Source organism: Rhipicephalus microplus, chromosome 2 (genome assembly GCF_043290135.1).
Source record: "Rhipicephalus microplus isolate Deutch F79 chromosome 2, USDA_Rmic, whole genome shotgun sequence".
NCBI lineage: Eukaryota > Metazoa > Arthropoda > Arachnida > Ixodida > Ixodidae > Rhipicephalus > Rhipicephalus microplus.
Window position 1 is genome coordinate 64,382,242 of NC_134701.1, and position 18,478 is coordinate 64,400,719.

Consider the following 18,478-nt stretch of genomic DNA (forward strand, 5'->3'; position numbering starts at 1 on the left):
TATAATTTAGTCAACCAAAGAATTCAGTCAACCAGAAAACATTAGAATTCAGTCAACCAGAAAACATTAGAATTCAATCAACCAAAGGAACAAGCATGATTTCGAACAGGCTACTCAACAATCGATCACATTCATACTATCAATCAGGTAATAGAGAAATGCTCAGAATATAACCAACCACTATACTTAGCCTTCATAGATTACGAGAAGGCGTTTGATTCAGTAGAAATATCAGCCGTCATACAGACACTGCAAAATCAGGGCGTAGATGAAGTGTATATAAACATCCTGGAAGAAATCTACAGGGGATCAACTGCTACCATAGTGCTTCATAAAGAAAGCAACAAAATACCAATCAAGAAGGGTGTAAGGCAGGGGGACACAATCTCCGCAATGCTATTTACCGCATGCTTACAGGAGGTTTTCAGAAGCCTAGGATGGGAACAGCTAGGGATAAAATTTAATGGAGAGTACCTTAGTAACCTGCGCTTCGCCGATGACATTGCATTGCTGAGTAACTCAGGGGAAGAATTGCAACTCATGGTTACGGAGTTAGACAAGGAGAGCAGAAAGGTGGGTCTTAAAATTAATCTGCAGAAAACGAAAGTAATGTGCAACAACCTCGGAAAAAAGCAGCGCTTCGAGATATGTAATAGTGCACTTCAAGTTGTAAAAGACTATGTCTTCTTATGGCAGGTCATAACCGCGAAGCCGAACCACGAGATTGAAGTAACTAGAAGAATAAGAATGGGGTGGAGCACATTTGGCAAGCACTCTCAAATTATGACAGGTAAATTGCCACTATCCCTCAAGAGAAAGGTATATAACAGCTGTATCTTGCCGGTACTTAGCTACGGAGCAGAAACCTGGAGACTTACAAAGAGGGTTCAGCTTAAATTGAGGACGACGCAGCGAGCAATGGAAAGAAAAATGGTAGGTGTAAACTTAAGAGACAAGAAGAGAGCAGAGTGGATTAGGGAACAAACGGGGGTTAAGGATATCATAGCTGAAAGCAAGAAGAAAAAAAATGGACATGGGCTGGGCAGACAGGATAACCGCTGGTCGTTAAGGGTAACTAACTGGATTCCCAGAGAAGGCAAGCGGGTTAGGGGGAGACAGAAGGTTAGGTGGGCAGATGAGATTAAGAAGTTTGCGGGTATAAATTGGCAGCAGCAAGCACAGGACCGGGTTAACTGGTGGAACATAAGTGAGGCCTTTGTCCTGCAGTGGACGTAGTCAGGCTGATGATGATGATGACCCCGCATTTTTTAGTAAACGCAATGGCCTTAGATCGCCTACCCCATTCGTTCTTTCTGTTTCCCACAACTCCAGATGAAATAATCAGCGTTATAGGTACCCTAAAAATGACGAGTGCTGGCCTTGACGGCATTCACCCCTCCCATATAAAAATGGTAGCTCAATCAAATGTATTCTCTTCAATTGTGAATTTAATGTTTAGAACAGGTGTTTTCCCGCATGAACTGAAGCAGGGAAAATAATCCCCGTACATAAAAAAAGAGATGCTTCGTTATTGAATAACTACCGCCCCATTTGCATCTTACCCTTTTTGAGCAAAGTAATTGAAAAACTGATCTCTACACGTCTCACAAATTACCTGAACAAATTTAATATACTATCGCCTTGTCAATTTGGCTTTCGTTCTGGCTACTCCAGTGACCTTGTGCTAATCTCACTTACTGACCAATTAAAAAGGCTATTGATAACGGTTACTATGCGGGCAGCGTTTTCATCGACCTAACTAAAGCTTTTGATTCAATCAATCATCACATTCTTTTCAATAAACTTGAAGCATTTGGTATAACTGGCCCAACATTACTATTATTGCGTAGCTATCTCTGCAACAGGACACAGAAGGTGGTAATTGCTAATGCATATTCGAATGTCAACCAAATTAACTAATATTGGTGTACCCCAGGGGTCCATTCTGGGGCCCCTTTTGTTTTTACTCTATATTAACGATTTGCCAAAATGCCTTTCTTCATCCAGTTGTATATTATACGCCGGCGACACCACAATTTTAACTCCGATAGCAGCATTACATCCTTAACTGGAAAACTAAACTTTGATCTGGCACAACTCGTTCGGTGGTGCAGTAATAACATGTTAGAAATTAACACGTCTAAGACAGAATTTGTTGTCTTCTCTTCACCACAAAAACCCTTACCTTCTATCCCTCCTGTTATAATTGCGCGCAATGACATCCCTGTGAGAGACTGCTGTAGATTCCTAGGCGTTGAACTCGACAGTAACTTGAAATACCACCGACATGTTGCATATATTAGGAAAAAAATGACGTATGGCGTTCGACTACTGATTAAATCTCATCTTTATTTCAATCCATCAATACTTATGTCACTGTATTTTTCTTTTGTTCATTCGCACATTTCTTACTGTGTTACTTCATGGGGTAACACATACACCACTCATCTTACTTCAGTTCAGACAATTCAAAACCAAGGGATAAGAATTCTCACATCAAGCCCATATCTCTCTAACGCTAAGTCACTACTTCACGAAAACAATATATTAACTGTATCTGAGCTAGTTGAATATAACCTTGGTATTTACATGTATAGAACTATAAATAACCTTGGAGCCGCAAGCTAGCCGGCACAGCAAACGACGAGCACCGATTACTTCGAATAGTTCCAAGTTCCTTGCATCCAACTTTTTGTATCGCACAGTTCCTTGCATCCCACTTTTTGATCGCACAGCCACCAATAGGTGGTGGCTCAATAGGAGGTGCGATCAGTGCAATGGCAGGCGGTCATTAAAAGTTCCATACTGCTCGTACGTGCAAGAAGAAGCGAAAACAGCATCTGAGCGAAACGTCTTACCAACGAGACCCTCTGCTGCTGAGAACACTGAAAAAGCTGGCTGTGCCAACGCTATCACGAACTTGACTCCCGCGATCATGGACGCAATAGCCAGGGCCAACGATCATATGCGAGCTATGCCCGTCAGCACTCCCCTAGTTTCTTACACTGAAAAAGTGGCCCTTGAGTGTTGTGGGTGTGACATTCAAAGAGACCTTCGTCAACGTCAGCCACACGACGTGAGCTGTCTGTTGTTCGAGACTCGGAAGCAACCACGACGACTGGAACACCATGCACCGTCATAAGCTTAGCGATAATGAATGAACTGCGTCAGTGTATGAAATGCGGTGTGCGTGGCGGACCTGGCAGCATTTCCAAGAAAGATCGGGAATATGGCATCGCCACGAAACTTGTGTTGACATGTGATGAGTGCGGGGAACTCAAAATTGTACAGAGTTGTCGAGAGCAGGGGGGATGCGGTGCGCGGCCTCTTTAAGATTAAAGTGCTCGTGATTCGCGCGATACAGCAAACGGACAAACTGCGTTGAATTGCATTTTTTTTTTTCACCCTCATTATTTCACGGAGAAGCATGTACACAAAGACGTAGAAAGGTTACAACAAGCAGAAAATGATTGCTGCGTCTCAGAAGACTGCTGTGCACGTTATTGACGACTGCGCGAGCACCGTCAAAATGCTGTATGCCAATCTGAACTCTGGAAATCCCGGAAGCATCAGGCATGCAATGAAAAAAAAAAAAAGCGCACGAATAATGTTAGTGACTACCGTATTTACTCGATTCTACCGCGCCCTCGATTGTAACGCGCACCCGATTTCCACCACGAAAAAAAAAAAACAACGTAAGACATCGATTGCAACGCGCACCCATTTTTCTCGCTGGCCCGCACGATCACACCACTCGAAAAAATGACTCCTTTCGGGAGCGTCTTGCGTTTATATATGAGGTACGGGCGAAGCTTGTGCCCATCTGACGTGTAACAGAGCATTGCCGTCACTGTTGTTTTACCGTGGACCTATGTCAGCACGCGAACTTGCTTCGCCTCCTTCTTCTCGACGGTTGTGGTGCCAGGCATGACGAAGTAAAGAGGCGTCTGATTGGCATTCCCGATTTGCCCAAGCAGGTAGCCGTTGTTGCACCGCAAGTTTAGGACGAACCTCTGAAAACTGTGAAGCTTTTCATCGTACTCCTCCGCAAAAGTTTTCGCATATGCATTTTCTCTTTCGGAAAGGAAAGCCTTCCCTCTTCATAAAGTTAGTTAGCCAGCACCTGCTCGCTTTAAACTTGCTCCGCATTAGACCTTTTTCCAAGACTAATTGCATAGCCCGCACTTGGAGTCACGGGCCGCTGTGCCGCTCGCTGCTCAAGCACATACTCGCCGAGCAGCTCTTTAATTTGCGGAAACTGACCCTGTTGTGGTCCACTGAAGCCTTTGCGTGAAGCTTTGCTGTCGACAATCTTCTGCTTTTGTTTCCGCCGGTCTCGCGCGCACGTTTCGGGAACTCCGAACAACCGCGATGCGGCCCGATTTCCGTCCGTTTCTGCACACGCGATGACTTTTCTTTTAAAAGCGGCATCGTGGTGCACTCGGGTTTTTGGAGTCGGCCCTTCCACGCCGTCGATGCTAATGCACTACTAGATGACGAACTCCTCAGCACATGTACGAAGTGCCGCACATGGGAAACACATAGGCAGAAATGGCCGACGCACGTAGGGGGCGGCCATTTGGATTTGCCGATGGCAATAGATTGACCGTAATTTTTTTGTTCGTACTCGATTCTAACGCGCATGCGATTTATGAACTCGCTTAACCGGAAAAAAGGTGCGCGTTAGATTCGAGTAATTACGGTACTCTCCCGGTGGCTTCTAGCATCATTGCTGCACTGATTAACACCTTTACCTGTTGAATATACATGCTCACCGTGTCCCTCATTTTCTTTTCTCGTTTTCTCAAAACATTTTTCATCACGTCCAAGGCTGTTGCTCACAGTAGTGGTGAGATTCGGTCATTTTTGCAGCATTTGAAAGCTTATACATTGATGAGTGCCAAAAAGACTAAACAATTGTGATAATCTTATAAAGAACATTGATTTTATTAGTAATATAATTTAGCAAGAATTATATTTTTAATGAGTCTACTTCTTAAGGCCATAACTCTTGAACCAATGAAGCTAAAAATTAAAACATGGTTTCCTTGCACTCCCTGTTCTTTACGGAGAGCAGTGTCCCATCTAATTTGCAGCGATCTTTTATGAAAAAGCTGTCTAAACAGTGGGCAACAGCAGGCAGATTGTAAGTTTACAGAACAGTCAATATTTTAATATCTGGAAGTGACAGCTGAAAACTAATTACACATTTGTTTTCAGCTGTGAAAAATGCATACAGTCGCCGACTGATTTTTCAGACCTGGTGGAAACCGAAAAAAAGTGCCGCGTTTTCTAGAGCAGGCACGGCCTCCGAAACTTGAAATATGACGTTTGCTTTTCAGTGTTGGAGGTAGGAAAGCCATTTTAAAATTAAGCCACGAAGCTTAGTCAAGCCAGCAGAAAATCAAACGGGGCAACGTCTATACAGGTGTGTGTTGCGGCTCAAAGCAAGCAATTTAGTCCGAAAAATCTAACTTTAGGGGTGAATTCGTCCGAAAAATCGGTCGAAGAAATGCATTAGTTCTTTGGGAACCCTGACAATGCACTTTTGAAGTCTGAAATATCCAACAAGTCCGAAAAATCGGTCGGTGACTGTATCAGGTAAAAATTTCAGCTCTAAATACTAAAACTTGAAAAAAAAAAAAAAATGAGGCTAGTGTCTCTGCTCCTCCAACTTCTGTGGAGCTCAACTGATGTGGTGGACAAGGATGTGCTTCCTTAAAGTCTGCAGCTCCACATCTGCTTCAAAGATGTCTACTCTGTATAAGAACATGTGAAGTTTTGGTTGCTAAAAATCTTCAGAATGGCCAAATTTCAGGTCCTAAAGAGCATTATTTGGCCACCACCTCTGCCACATATATCATCTTCATGTTGAAACCAGGGTTTTCTTGTAAACATTTGCAAGCGTAGCAGAGCCTTAAAAACACCCTTACTGCAATACGAGTGTGTTATGGGGTTAAGCATGTGTGGGTCGTTGACTGTATTTATTTTTGGCAAGTTTCGATAGTTATATTCTAAGTGTGAATCGAATCAAATAGGATACATTATGAAAAAAATATCGACAATTTCAAATATTCGCACACCTCTATTTTCAATGAAATGGTGCCAGTTTCACAGCAACACAGCCACCTCACACATGTGCTGTAAAAGTGGTCTGCAGCCTTTCAGGCATACCTTTATCAATAACCGTCCTCAATCTTGTGTCCCTATAATTTATTGTGTCCCCAACACTATTTCTGTACAAGAACTATTATGCATCGAATGAGTTTGACAACACCGGCAGTAATTGCCTTTGTGTGCAGAGTATGAGCTGTGTGTTCCACCCAGTCTCACACTGAGCTTTCTGCTGACGCTTATCCTTGTGTTTGTGGCCGCTTAACGCGAACTCGGGACAGGAGGCACATGACACCGAGCACACAACATGGGTTCTTGTCCAAAGTTCATCCCTGTAGCACTGATAGCGACGTGCTGGTTAGCCCCAGCCTTCTAAAGTCGTGTTGAAACCCAACGCAGCCGTAGCAGCCTGTACCGGGAGGATGACCTGTCGCTCCACCAGCAGCAGCAGCTGCAGCCCCTTCCAACCAGCCTGCACTCCTCGTCCCTGCAACAGTCGTCACTGTCCCTGGCATCGCAACCATACCGGCACCAGACTCAGCGCCAGGCACCCATCGCCATAGAGAGTGGCCACCACCACCGAGGAGGAGGCCACTCGCTGCAGTTGCCTCACCTAGCGCAGACCGTGCACCAGCAGCTGTCTCCCGTCAAGAAGCGCGTCAAGGAGAGCAGCCCACCCAAGTGGGAGGTGGCGGCCAACCCCGTTCTACCTTCAGCCGCAGCACCAGTGTCTGCTGGCCGACACCACGACACACACGGGTGAGTTGGCACTGCAACGAAACTTGCAGCATTCCCGGAAAACAGTAATTTGGCACTGTAGTTCAGGATGTCGCAGAATCTTAATGGCATGAATCTCGCAGGCGAGTGAAAGTACTTGCACTCATGGAAATTTCATATTGTCAAAAAAACTGGGATAGGTGACTTTCAGACCACAATACACTCTAACCTCTAAATGACTAACACAGATGTGACGGAATATCGGGTACAACGATGTAAATAAAAAGTTTTCTTGCAAAGGACAGTGTTGAAAATTACCTATACAGGTAAACTTGCTTATAACGAACCTCCATATAACGAATTCCTCAATATAATGAAGTTTTTATATTCCCCACCATTGCTCCATAGAAGCACATGTGTTTGCGACCTCTATGTAACAAAGTAACAGCGGTAGACAACCTTGATCTAACGAATTTTCTCCACGGACAATCTAAGAATTTTCCTCCGCGTGTTAGCATTTTGGTACGAGCATGTATCTTCCGTGGCTACCCCGCCACCGACTTGACGAAACAGGAAGCGGTAACGGCGCGCAGGGCCACAACACGTGAATCGAGCGCTGCATGGGTGAGCGCGAGGCGGGCAGGCGCTGGCCTACACCTCACGACCCGACATAGCAGTGCCGCACTTTTAGTTAGCATCACATATGTGGGGCAGCGTTGTATATGGAGGACGCTTTACCGAATAGTTTTCCGTGGCGTCTGTGCTTGTGTTTCCTCTTCGTTCTTGACGCCGTGCGTGCGTGCATAGTTTGACTGTGTGCGCATAATGTGGCCCCTGACGGCGTTCAGCTTTGCTGTTTTTTTTTTAAATTGTGATAGCAATTATATAGACAGAATATATATATATATATATATATATATATATATATATATATATATATATATATATATATAGACAGAATATAGAATATTTGAAATTTTTTTTTTTTTGCATCGCCGCGGTCATTCACCATGTATGTATCCGTGAAAACTCAAAAAAGGTAAAAAAAAAGCCCCTCGCGCTCGGCGCCGACGCCTGCTTATCTCCCACGCATATTTCGCCCCGTGAATAGAATGGGGGGGTAGATGGTTCGTGCCCATGCACTTATCCTTCGGTAGCGAGAAATGCGTGCCTTCGACTTTGACCGGAACGATTGTGTTTAGTTGCCGGGTGCGCAAACATAACTTCACTTGCTAGACTGGCGCTGTTTGCGAAGAGTGCGCTTATCAAACACGGCAAAGTGACAGCTGGCGCACTTACTTGTTTGTTCGCACTCATATCTGTACTTGTGACTGCGTTTCGAGCTTCGTTTTTGTTTAAACGGCGCATTAAGTGTCGAGCGGTAAACGTTGTTAGTTTGCTTTCGTCTTGTAAATTGTTTTCATGCGTCATTTGTGCGCGAGTCGCACGTTGAATGTTTCGACCTGTTTGCCGTTCTTAGCGTTACATTCAAAGTTGTTGCTATTGCAGTCATTAATTGCTTCACCCTTGCGGCAAAACTGACTTTGCTTAATTTCGGGCAGCCCTGTTGTCACCGAGAGGATGTCATATGAGTAGGCTTGTGCGAATAGTGAATTTTTGGTTCGAAGCGAAGTCGAAGGGAATAGTGATTTCGATCAAATAATTTCGAATCGAATTTAAATGGTATGTATGACAAAAAAAAGCAAATATTTATCATGACAAAACTAACCTGCGCAATATTTCTTCTTAATTGAAACAGGGTCTCTATGCAAATGCCATTTATTTTTTCGTTCAAAGGAAGTCAAAACAACCTTGAGTAGTAGTTAGGATGCGAGTGATAGGATGCGAGTGATAACTTGTGAGATACCGTAATTACTCGAATCTAACGCGCACCTTTTTTCCGGTTAAGCGGGTTCATAAATCGCATGCGCGTTAGAATCGAGTACGAACAAAAACATTACGGTCAATCTATTGCCATCGGCAAATCCAAAATGGCCGCCCCCTACGTGCGTCGGCATGACGCATCGGCCATTTCTGCCTATGTGTTTCCCATGTGCGGCACTTCGTACGTGTGCTGAGCAGTTCGTTATCTAGTAGTGCATTAGCATCGACGGCGTGGAAGGGCTGACTCCAAAAACTCGAGTGCACCACGATGCCGCTTTTAAAAGAAAAGTCATCGCGTGTGCAGAAACGGACGGAAATCGGGCCGCATCGCGGTCGTTCGGAGTTCCCGAAACGTGCGTAAAAAAAGCAGAAGATTGTCGACAGCAAAGCTTCTCGCAAAGGCTTTAGTGGACCACGGCAGGGTCGGTTTCCGCAAATTAAAGAGCTGCTCGGCGAGTATGTGCTTGAGCAGCGAGCGGCACAGCGGCCCGTGACGACAGAACTGCTCCAAGTGCGGGCTATGCAATTAGTCTTAGAAAAAAGTCTAATGCGGAGCCAGTTTAAAGCGAGCAGGTGCTGACTAACTAACTTTATGAAGAGGAAAGGCTTTTTCCTCCGAAGGGGAACATGCATATGCGAAAAGTTTTGCGGAAGAATACGATGAAAAGCTTCACAGTTTTCAGAGGTTCGTCCTAAACTTGCGGCGCAACAACGGCTACCTGCTTGGGCAAATCGGGAATGCCGATCAGACACCTCTTTACTTCGACATGCCTGGCACCACAACCGTCGAGAAGAAGGGGGCAAAGCAAGTTCGCGTGCTGACATCGGTCCATCGATGTGCTGACATCGGTACCTCATATTTAAATGGAAGACGCTCACGAAAGGTGTCGTTTTTTCGAGTGGTGTGATCGTGCGGGCCAGCGAGAAAAATGGGTGCGCGTTGCAATCGATGTCTTACGGTTTTTTTTTTTTTTTTCGCGGTGGAAATTGGGTGCGCGTTACAATCGAGGGCGCGGTAGAATCGAGTAAATACGGTACTTGATGTTTTAAAATTTATTATATTAGGATTATATAAGCTGTCATAATAAGCTTAATAAAATGAATTGATTTGAGGGTAACATGTTTCTTTAAAGGGGCCCTGCAACACTTTTTCAAATAGCCATGGAGCCAGTAAACATGCTTGTTGCCTCACAAATTTACTGCAGCAACGTTTCTAGAATCATTCCAGTATGAGCAGAGTTCCGAAATTGGGGCACGCTGCAAATGGATTTGCTCTTCTTGTCTTGAAGAAATAGCTGAAAGCTAAGCAGGTAGGAATGGCACGGCGAAAGAAAATACTCCACACGCACCTCATGACCTTGAGCAACTCTTTTTTTTTTTTCTTCTTCGAATACGCGGCTTTTCAGTGCGATCGCACATGTACTCGTGGACAAGCGGTGGCCCCGGTAATGACGAGCGCACCATGCTCAAATCAGCCAATACCTGTGACCAGAGCTATATATTTCTTCTAGGCTGTGACAAGTGATTTTTGAGCTTGCAGTGTCACTTCTTGAGGAAAGAAAGCAGTTTTTAGCTTTGAAATTTTATTGTGAATTACAGGCCATGTGCTGCGCTGCAATATTTGCCTCGCGTGTTTTCGGTAGCCTCAACTACTGATCGGCAGCATTTTCTGACCTTGTTCAGTTATTGTGGCAAGGCCCTTTTAATTTGAAGAAAGGCTTCACGGCAAAGCAAATGTTCTTTAAGTAGATGCTTTCACTGTTTAGCATTCTTACATTGCAGTAAAACCACCTTTACAGGCAGTGACTTGCGAATTAATATACATTTATTCGTTCACTGCGAATACTTTGAAGATGTCAGTAATTTAAATTCGAATCAAAGCGAGTTCGAATACTCAACTATTCGTTCGAATATTCGAAGCATTCGAATATTCGCACAAGCCTACATATGAGGCATTGATAGAAACTTTCCGAGACCATGGTGACAACGGCTCTTCGGAGGTAGACTCATCACGTGTTTCAGTCTTGCGCTAGGCCGTGAGTTCGCAGGCTGGTAGCTTTCACAGTTAGTTAATTAGTTCTGGCAACACGATGGCACACTAAATGCAATGCAATGAACCCGATATAAAAATATTGTAATGATATATGAAGTAAGGCTGCAGCCATTTCTTTTGGATCGGATATCGCAGAGCTCCTACAAAATGCTGGTGTGAGCAAATACGGCCTCTTCAGGAAGAAGTGCTTTTTTCACACAGTCACTTCGCGTTGAACCCTCCCTGATACCCGCCGAGATAGCGAGTGTGCCAGCGTTCGCGACTGCCTTTAAAATTCAAGTTCATTAATGCTACTCAATCGATTCCCCCGCCCTCCCCATGTTGTTTCATGCTCGTTCGAGACGGGTGGTTTACTCTCTGTTTGAGCATTTGACAGCAGTTCTAACACGCTGGATATGTTATGCTCTTTCCAGGTGATAGGAATGGGCCGACTGATTTGGTCTCTGCTTCAGGAGCGCTCCCCCGCTTTTACACACTCGTGAAAGTTACGATGTGCGACCGTGTTATCGATTTGAACTTGTTACTGAATATGGCAGTGACAGCAAAAACCCGCCGATAGTGTTTTAATTGGTATCGCAATAATATCGAGGTCTTTTACTGTAGAATAAGTGTTTTAGGCTAGTTCTGCTTTCAATTCCCCCTTTGCTTAGTTGGCACATTTATTTTTCAAATTTTCGTACCGAACCTTCATATAACGAAATCCTCTTCATAATAAATATTTTCGGGAATTTATCAATTTCGTTATATCGAGGTTTAACTGTATAATGAATTTCAGGGCACAGTATGACCTCATTACAACAGATCTGCATACAACAGACATTCGTATACAGTCGAGCCCGCTTATAACGAACCTGAGCCTGACACGGCATTCGTTCGCTGTATCTTGAAGTTCATAGTAAATTAAACTCGGCTTTTAAATAAAGTTGCGAGTGAAAACACAAAACCTTTAGCTCAAAAAAGTCCGTGATGCACGTGTTTCGAAAAGCAGAAGCGATAAGGGTGGTCTCGATTTTATTTCAAACGGCAGCATGCTCTTCACAGAGGCCCGTGGCATAAGCTGCATGAGGCACTGGCTCTAAAGTTTCGTCGTTCTCGCAATCCGATTCCTCCAAATCGCTCTTGCCGCGTACTTAATTCACAATGCCCTTATCCATGCACTGTTCTGCGGTGTCAGCATCATCGTCGGCCGTAATTAAACCATCACAACAGATGGGCCACCCGCTCTCCAAAGTCGGAGTCGACGCGTTGCCACAGATCACTGCAGCAGTGGTCCTGTTCTGAAGCTTCAGGCTCTGCATCGGGCCCTACGTGTACGAAGTCTGCCTCGCGAAAACAGTTTCGTGCGCATGTAGCCATCACCGCCGCCCACGAAATATTCACCATCTCCTCAGCTGAATATTGGGACGCCCGAAGCGGCAGGTTGGCTGCCAGGTTGGTCAACAGCTGTGAGCAAGCGCTCCGCAACGCGGCGCATAACGCCAAGCGGTAACACTTTTATAACACATAACACAAGCAGTAACATAAAGCCAAGCAGTAACACTTTTGACGTTCTGTTGAGCGGCAGGAAAAAGTGTGCAAGGCCTCCCGTCCATCATCCTGACCACACACACACACCGAGAGTGAGCAAGACGTGCACTCGCAACACACATGCCAGAATGCATGGTACACCTCTGAGCCCATTTCTTGTCAGAAAACAATACTTCTGAATTCGAGTCAGGGTGGCTGGCATCGCGGAGCGACTGCCAAAGGAGTTGAGTTAAAGGAGAGCCTATTAGCGAGGGAAGGGCAAGGAGTTAAGATAGAGGGAAGAGAGAGGAGGATACAGCGGGAAGGCGACCTTTAGCCAAAACGCACGAGAGGGAGATGGGTTAGACTGAAAGGGCATTTCATTGTTGTCAGTGCAGGCGAAGTAATGGAGCGTTGCCTTCTGACATCATATTGTTTTCTGTTTTTACCAAATTTATGGCTACCTAGCTCATTGCCGTTGTTTGCATTCTGACTTGTATGTTTGCACCATTGTACTGCTGTAAAGCGCGGTTATCCAAGCTGTTTGGACTCTGATTGGTCCTAATGTAAAATATGTAGCGTGTCCGGCCATGTAGTTTCTTTTATGCTTCTTCACTCATTTATTGTTGTAACGGGCTTGTATATAATTATGTTGGTAGCACACCTCCCCCTCACCCCTACCCTCGTTTTTTGTTCTAGTCTGTCACTTGTACCACCCCTCATGTAATGCCTCCTTCTAGGAGGCCCTTGAGGTATGAAAATAAATAAATAAATAAATAGACTGCTTGCTTGAAAGGTCCGCGAAACGTGCAACTTGCGCGTAGCAAAAAATTGAAAGAGTGCCTGCGTGCGCAGAGGTCTAAGCACAGCCACCTGGATTGGCGTGCGCGATGGTGTTCAGAGAATCGGCAGCCGTGGTCAGAGTCGTTTTGTTGCGCCGGCGGGCTTGCGTGGCCTCACCGACTTCGATATTTCGCGATTCGTTCCGCACAAATTAACAGCTGTTTTTACGTCCGCATGCATGCGGAGGGCGTGCTGAGCTGAGTGAGAAGCGAGCGAGAACAGGTCCTAAACATGAAAAGAATTGCTAATTATCAGAGTGGGTAGCGTACGCGCATGCACTTGAACCGGTGCGTAAGAGACCCCCCCCCTCAAGGAGAAGAGCTGTGCTCCCGCAAGGGGCAAGGGCTGCAGAAGATAGTGCCTTTTTCCTTTCCTTCAACCACACATTCATTAAACACAGCGACAGCTTTCTTTTTTTTTTCTCTCTCTCTCTCTCTTTGCGCACGGCGTTGGGAGGAAAAGGGTCTTCACTTGGCAGGGACAGAAAAGGGAGAAGCGTGACACGGGCGCGTCGCAGATCGGCATTTGAGGGAGAACAAACATTCTACTGCAGCCTTTTCTTTCCTTTTCATTTTCTTTGCGGGCAGCGTTGAGGTGTTGCAAGTGCCGCCGCGGCATTGGGCGGGGTGCTGAGAGCATTTTCGGAGTGCGGTATGTATGAATTAACCTTCGAAAGTGCTTGGGCGTTCGAATTACTGGGCGTTTTCGCCCATTGGAATACACATAGCTTTGACGGGACCTCATCGTGAGTTCGAATTAAGCATATTCGAATTAATGAGATTCAACTGTACCGATTTTTTTTTTTTCACCTTTTGATAAGATTAGTACCTCTACTGCTCTAAAAAAAATATATGTCGAAACTTAACTGGAAATGCTTTAAAATTGTGTCTGAAGATCTCTAGGTGCCTGTTGAAAGGCCCAAAGTCTACAGTCTTCAAGCAGCTTGTCGGTGATAATGCGCCGCCGCTCGCCATTGTCGATCGCATGAGGCGAAGAGTTGAGCCTCAGTCTTCAAGTACTGACAGTTTCCCTCGCTGATGCGGTGCAAGAAATAATAAAAAGAAGCACAGCTTTTGTGCGTTTTTCGTGCCCCGCGCCTGGCTTATCATGTGGTACCGGGGACCCCCATTGGCTGCTGCGCGCCTGTATGCGCACCTGCATGGGCAGTGAAGCCTACTTGTGGGATTTATGTCTTGTTGAGCAGCGCTGCTGAACAATGCTTTTCTTGTGTATTTATCTTTGTTATGAATGAAAAAAGCCATTTCTTGCACGTTAAAGCTATTGTGGCTGCGCGCTGTGTATGAATAGGCTACGAGCAGCTGGTCTGATTTGCAGCAGCTGTTGGCTTGCAAAAGCCAATACATGAAAAGTCATTCACAGCCATCAGCCGGAAAGTTCGTGTGCGACAGGGGATCACGTCACAGCGCCAATCTTGCGAGTTCGAAGGAGCTCACATTGAGGGAACTTAGTGGGGACGACATTGCCATTATGTACGACGGTATGTGGCACAAACGGTTGTCATTAATACTTTTGTTAACTTCGTGGGATGTAGAAGAAAATCCGGGTCCCAAGACTGCTGAATTGTTGCAACTAATTTTAGATGACGAGAAAGATTCTGATGAGAAGATAAACGCGATTATAAAAAAAGTTGCTGAACTTATTGAAAAGTCAGAAAGAATGAACAGCTATCTTAATGTCGTGCAGGATATGCAAAAGAAAATTTAAAGGTTAGAAAATATAGTCCAGCAACAAGCAGAACGACTAGTGGATTATGAAAACAGAAGCCGAAGAAATAATCTACTCGTTTTTGGGGTTCCCGAGACCAGAAATGAGGACAAGGCAGATTTGCGCAATGCCGTTCTTGATAACATTTTCAGAAGCAAGCTAAGGGTAGACGTTGAATCGGTAGATAGAATTCATCGATTAGGTAAGCAAAGACAAGGCAAAGCAAGACCAGTAATTATGACATTAATGGATTACCGTGAGAAAGAGAAGGTAATGCGTAATTGCAAGAAACTAAAGGGTACTTCTTTCAGTATCAGTAACGATTACTCAAAAGAAACAGTTGAACTAAGAAAGAAACTATGGGAAAGTTCAGCGCCAGACCGAGCTAAGGGAGCGAGGGTCTCAATGGTGCATGATAAACTGAAGATAAACGGGCGCGTGTTTGTCTGGGATGATAAAAAAAAAAATGAACGCCGTCTTTTCCAATACCGGAGTGACAAGAACGATAGCAAAGTTCAAGCGACGCCAGTATCGAGTTCGCATGACCGACATGAATCCTTTGACTCGGACAGCTCTGCTGGTAGTTCGAAAAATCAATCCCAAGCATAGCTACGAATCCTTGTCCAAAATGCTCGTAGCATCGTAAATAAAGTTACAGATTTAGAATATCTTTTATTGGCACATAGTCCCCATGTTGTATTACTAACAGAAACATGGCTACGCGATGAAATACGCAGTTATTGCATTGTTCCTCCAGGGTACAAGCTTTTCAGGTGGGACAGAGATTCACGAGGCGGCGGTATCAAGTTTCAAATTTCAAGTTTTATTACTTCCAGAAACAAGGTACAAAATGGGTCCCAGAGCCAGAGACTTTAGTGGGACCCTCGGTTTGTCGATACAAATCGACGGTAAAATTTATACTGAGCAACAGAAAATTCTTACAATATACGGACATCAAAATGCACTTTTATACCGTATATACTCGTGTAAGGGCCGCACTTTTTTTTCGAAAATTTTGCTAGGTGCGGCCCTTACACGAATCAGGCCGATTTAGTACAGGCAGTACAGGCCAAAGGTCTGTACTGTTTATGCAACAGTAGCAGAGTGCAAGAGTCACAAATGACATGCCAGAAATGTTTTTATTCGGATTCCATTTCGCTGTCCTCGTTCTCGGAGGAGCTCGCCTCGGCGTCCGCGTCTTCCCAGAGACGGTCATCTTCGGTGCCGTTCATGGAGTTCGAAATTCCCGTTACCTTGAAGCTTTTAGCAACTACTTCTACTGACATGGCACGCCACGCATTCAAAATCCATTCACACACCTGTTGGAGCGACGCCCGCTTCAGCCGTCCTGTAGGGGTCTTCTCGTGGACGCCTCCAGCCATCCATTCAGAGTAACATCGGCGAAATTCCACTTTGAATGGTCTGTTGACGCATACGTCGAGCGGCTGCAGCACACTCGTCAGGCCACCGGGAATGACGGCCAAGTCCGTACGAGTTGCGGCAACTCGGTTCTTGACGCGGTCGGTCAAGTGGCCCCTAAAGCTGTCCAAAACAAGGAGGGCTTTCCGTTGTAACAGCCCTCCAGGTCTGTTTGCCCAGACGGTCTTAATCCAGTCAACGACCAGTTCCTCGGACATCCAGCCCTTCTCTTGCGCACGTACGACGATTCCCTGAGGGAACTTCTCTTTTGGGAGAGTCTTCCTTTTAAATACGACGTACGGCGGAAGCCTCCTGCCGTCTGCCGTGATGCACAACATCACAGTGCACCTTTGGCGTTCTGCACCAGTCGTGCGCACAGACACACTTTTCGCACCTTTTAAATCCACTGTGGTGCTTTCCGGTGCATCGAACCACACAGGTGTCTGGTCCGCATTCCCAATTTGGGACAGGTCGTATTCATGCTCCCTCCTGAGAGCATTCACGAAGCGATGAAACTTAATGACGTGGTCTTCGTACTCGCGCGGCAGTTTTTGGCAAATCGTCGTTCGGCGCCGAATAGAAAGCTGGTTACGGTTCATAAACCGCGTAGCCCAGCCCCGACTTGCCTTGAATTGTGCCGGGGGTATTTCCATGTGGCGAGCGATGCTGAGGGCTTTGACGCGTATCATGTCAGTCGATACGGCGTAGCCGTCCCTTCGTGTGTCGACGACGTAGTTGACGAGCTCGCTTTCGAGTTGCGGGTACTTGCACTTTTTCCCGCGAAACGCCTTTCGGCTCCTGTTAGTAGCGGCGAGGGCATCTTTCTGATTCATCCAGTAACGCACGCGCTTCTCATCGACGTCGTACTTTCGTCCAGCTTCCCGCTTCCCGTGCTCCTCGGCATAGTCAATCACTTGCAGCTTAAATGCTGCAGTGAATGATCTCAGATGCCGGCCCATCGTCCGTCACGTGCGCTGGCTTCTGCAGGGTTCACTACAACCAACAAAGTGACACCGACGACACCGATCTGAAGTCGCGCTGCCAACGTATCGACACGATGCTAGGAACGATGCCAACAAAGAGGCCGCACAAGGCAAATATGGCGGCGCGCTGTCAACAGCGTGGTCGGCGCGTCGGCGGAAGTAGAATAAAAGCGGAAAAGCGTGCAGCGCCATCTGGCTGTAAATGAACTAACTACACTTTTCTGGCGGGACATTTTGAACTTTTGTTTTTTTTTTTTTCGAAATATCCGCTTTCAAAGTTGGGGTGCGGCCCTTACACGAGGGCGGCCCTTACACGAGTATATACGGTATAACAAATCAAGCCAAAACACGCAACATGGTATAAAAAAAAACGGGAAGAACAAACGAGTCGAACAGGTAAACGATCACAAGTAAGGTTATTCGAGAAAATATTTGACGGACTTTTTTAACAAAGGAATTGAAGTGCAACGCTTAATGCTAGAAGGTAACGCATTCCAAAAGGATATCGCACTGAAAGCGGAAGTTTTTTGCCCATAATTAGTATGAGCGGGGGGTAACAGGAAATTTTTATCATCCGCAAACCTGGTCACATTATTATTCTGCAAAAGATCAGATGTAATAAATGGGAATGCGAGTTGATTATACAGCAGTTTGTGGAATAAGGTCACAAAATTTAACCGGAACAAAAGATTTACTGGCAAGATATTGTAAGAGCGTAGTAATGTGTAGGCGTTGGATTGCGAAGCACTAGAAGTGACAATGCGGATTGACTGATTTTGAATGTGCTGTATTGATGATAAATGACTAGCATAAGTGTTGCCGGATGAGACTACACCGTAAATAATATGACTATGAATGAACGCAAAGTACAGCGCCAGTAGAGCTTCACGGGGAAAGAAAGGGCGAGCTTTGATTAATGCGCGGATACCAAATGCCGTCTTCTGCTTAAGATGGTTAAAGTGACTGCGAAAGGTAAGGCATGGGTTAAAATGTATGTCAAGAAAAACGACATCAGAACAAGCAGAAATGGAATGAATACCAAGTTGTATTAAGGGAATAGCAGATAATGACCTCTGATCACTTTTAAACATCATAAATTTAGTTTTTGTGGGGTTGATAACTAAGTGATTATTGCTGCACCAATTCATAAGGGCACTTAATGCAGGATATTACTTTGAAACAAGAGCATCAATGTTTTTATCAGATGAAGATATTGTTGTGTCATCAGCGTATA

General features: G+C 45.3%; 1 protein-coding gene across 5 annotated transcripts in view; it reads left to right on the forward strand.

Moving 5' to 3' along the window:
- Hipk (Homeodomain interacting protein kinase) overlaps positions 1 to 18,478 on the forward strand; it is a 162,753-nt gene that overhangs the window by 72,110 nt on the left and 72,165 nt on the right. For all 5 annotated transcript variants that reach the window (XM_037422150.2, XM_037422147.2, XM_037422151.2 and 2 more), the window contains exon 8: positions 6,514 to 6,873. In XM_037422150.2, the coding sequence (XP_037278047.1) occupies positions 6,514 to 6,873 (360 nt within the window). The remainder of the gene's footprint in view (positions 1 to 6,513; positions 6,874 to 18,478) is intronic.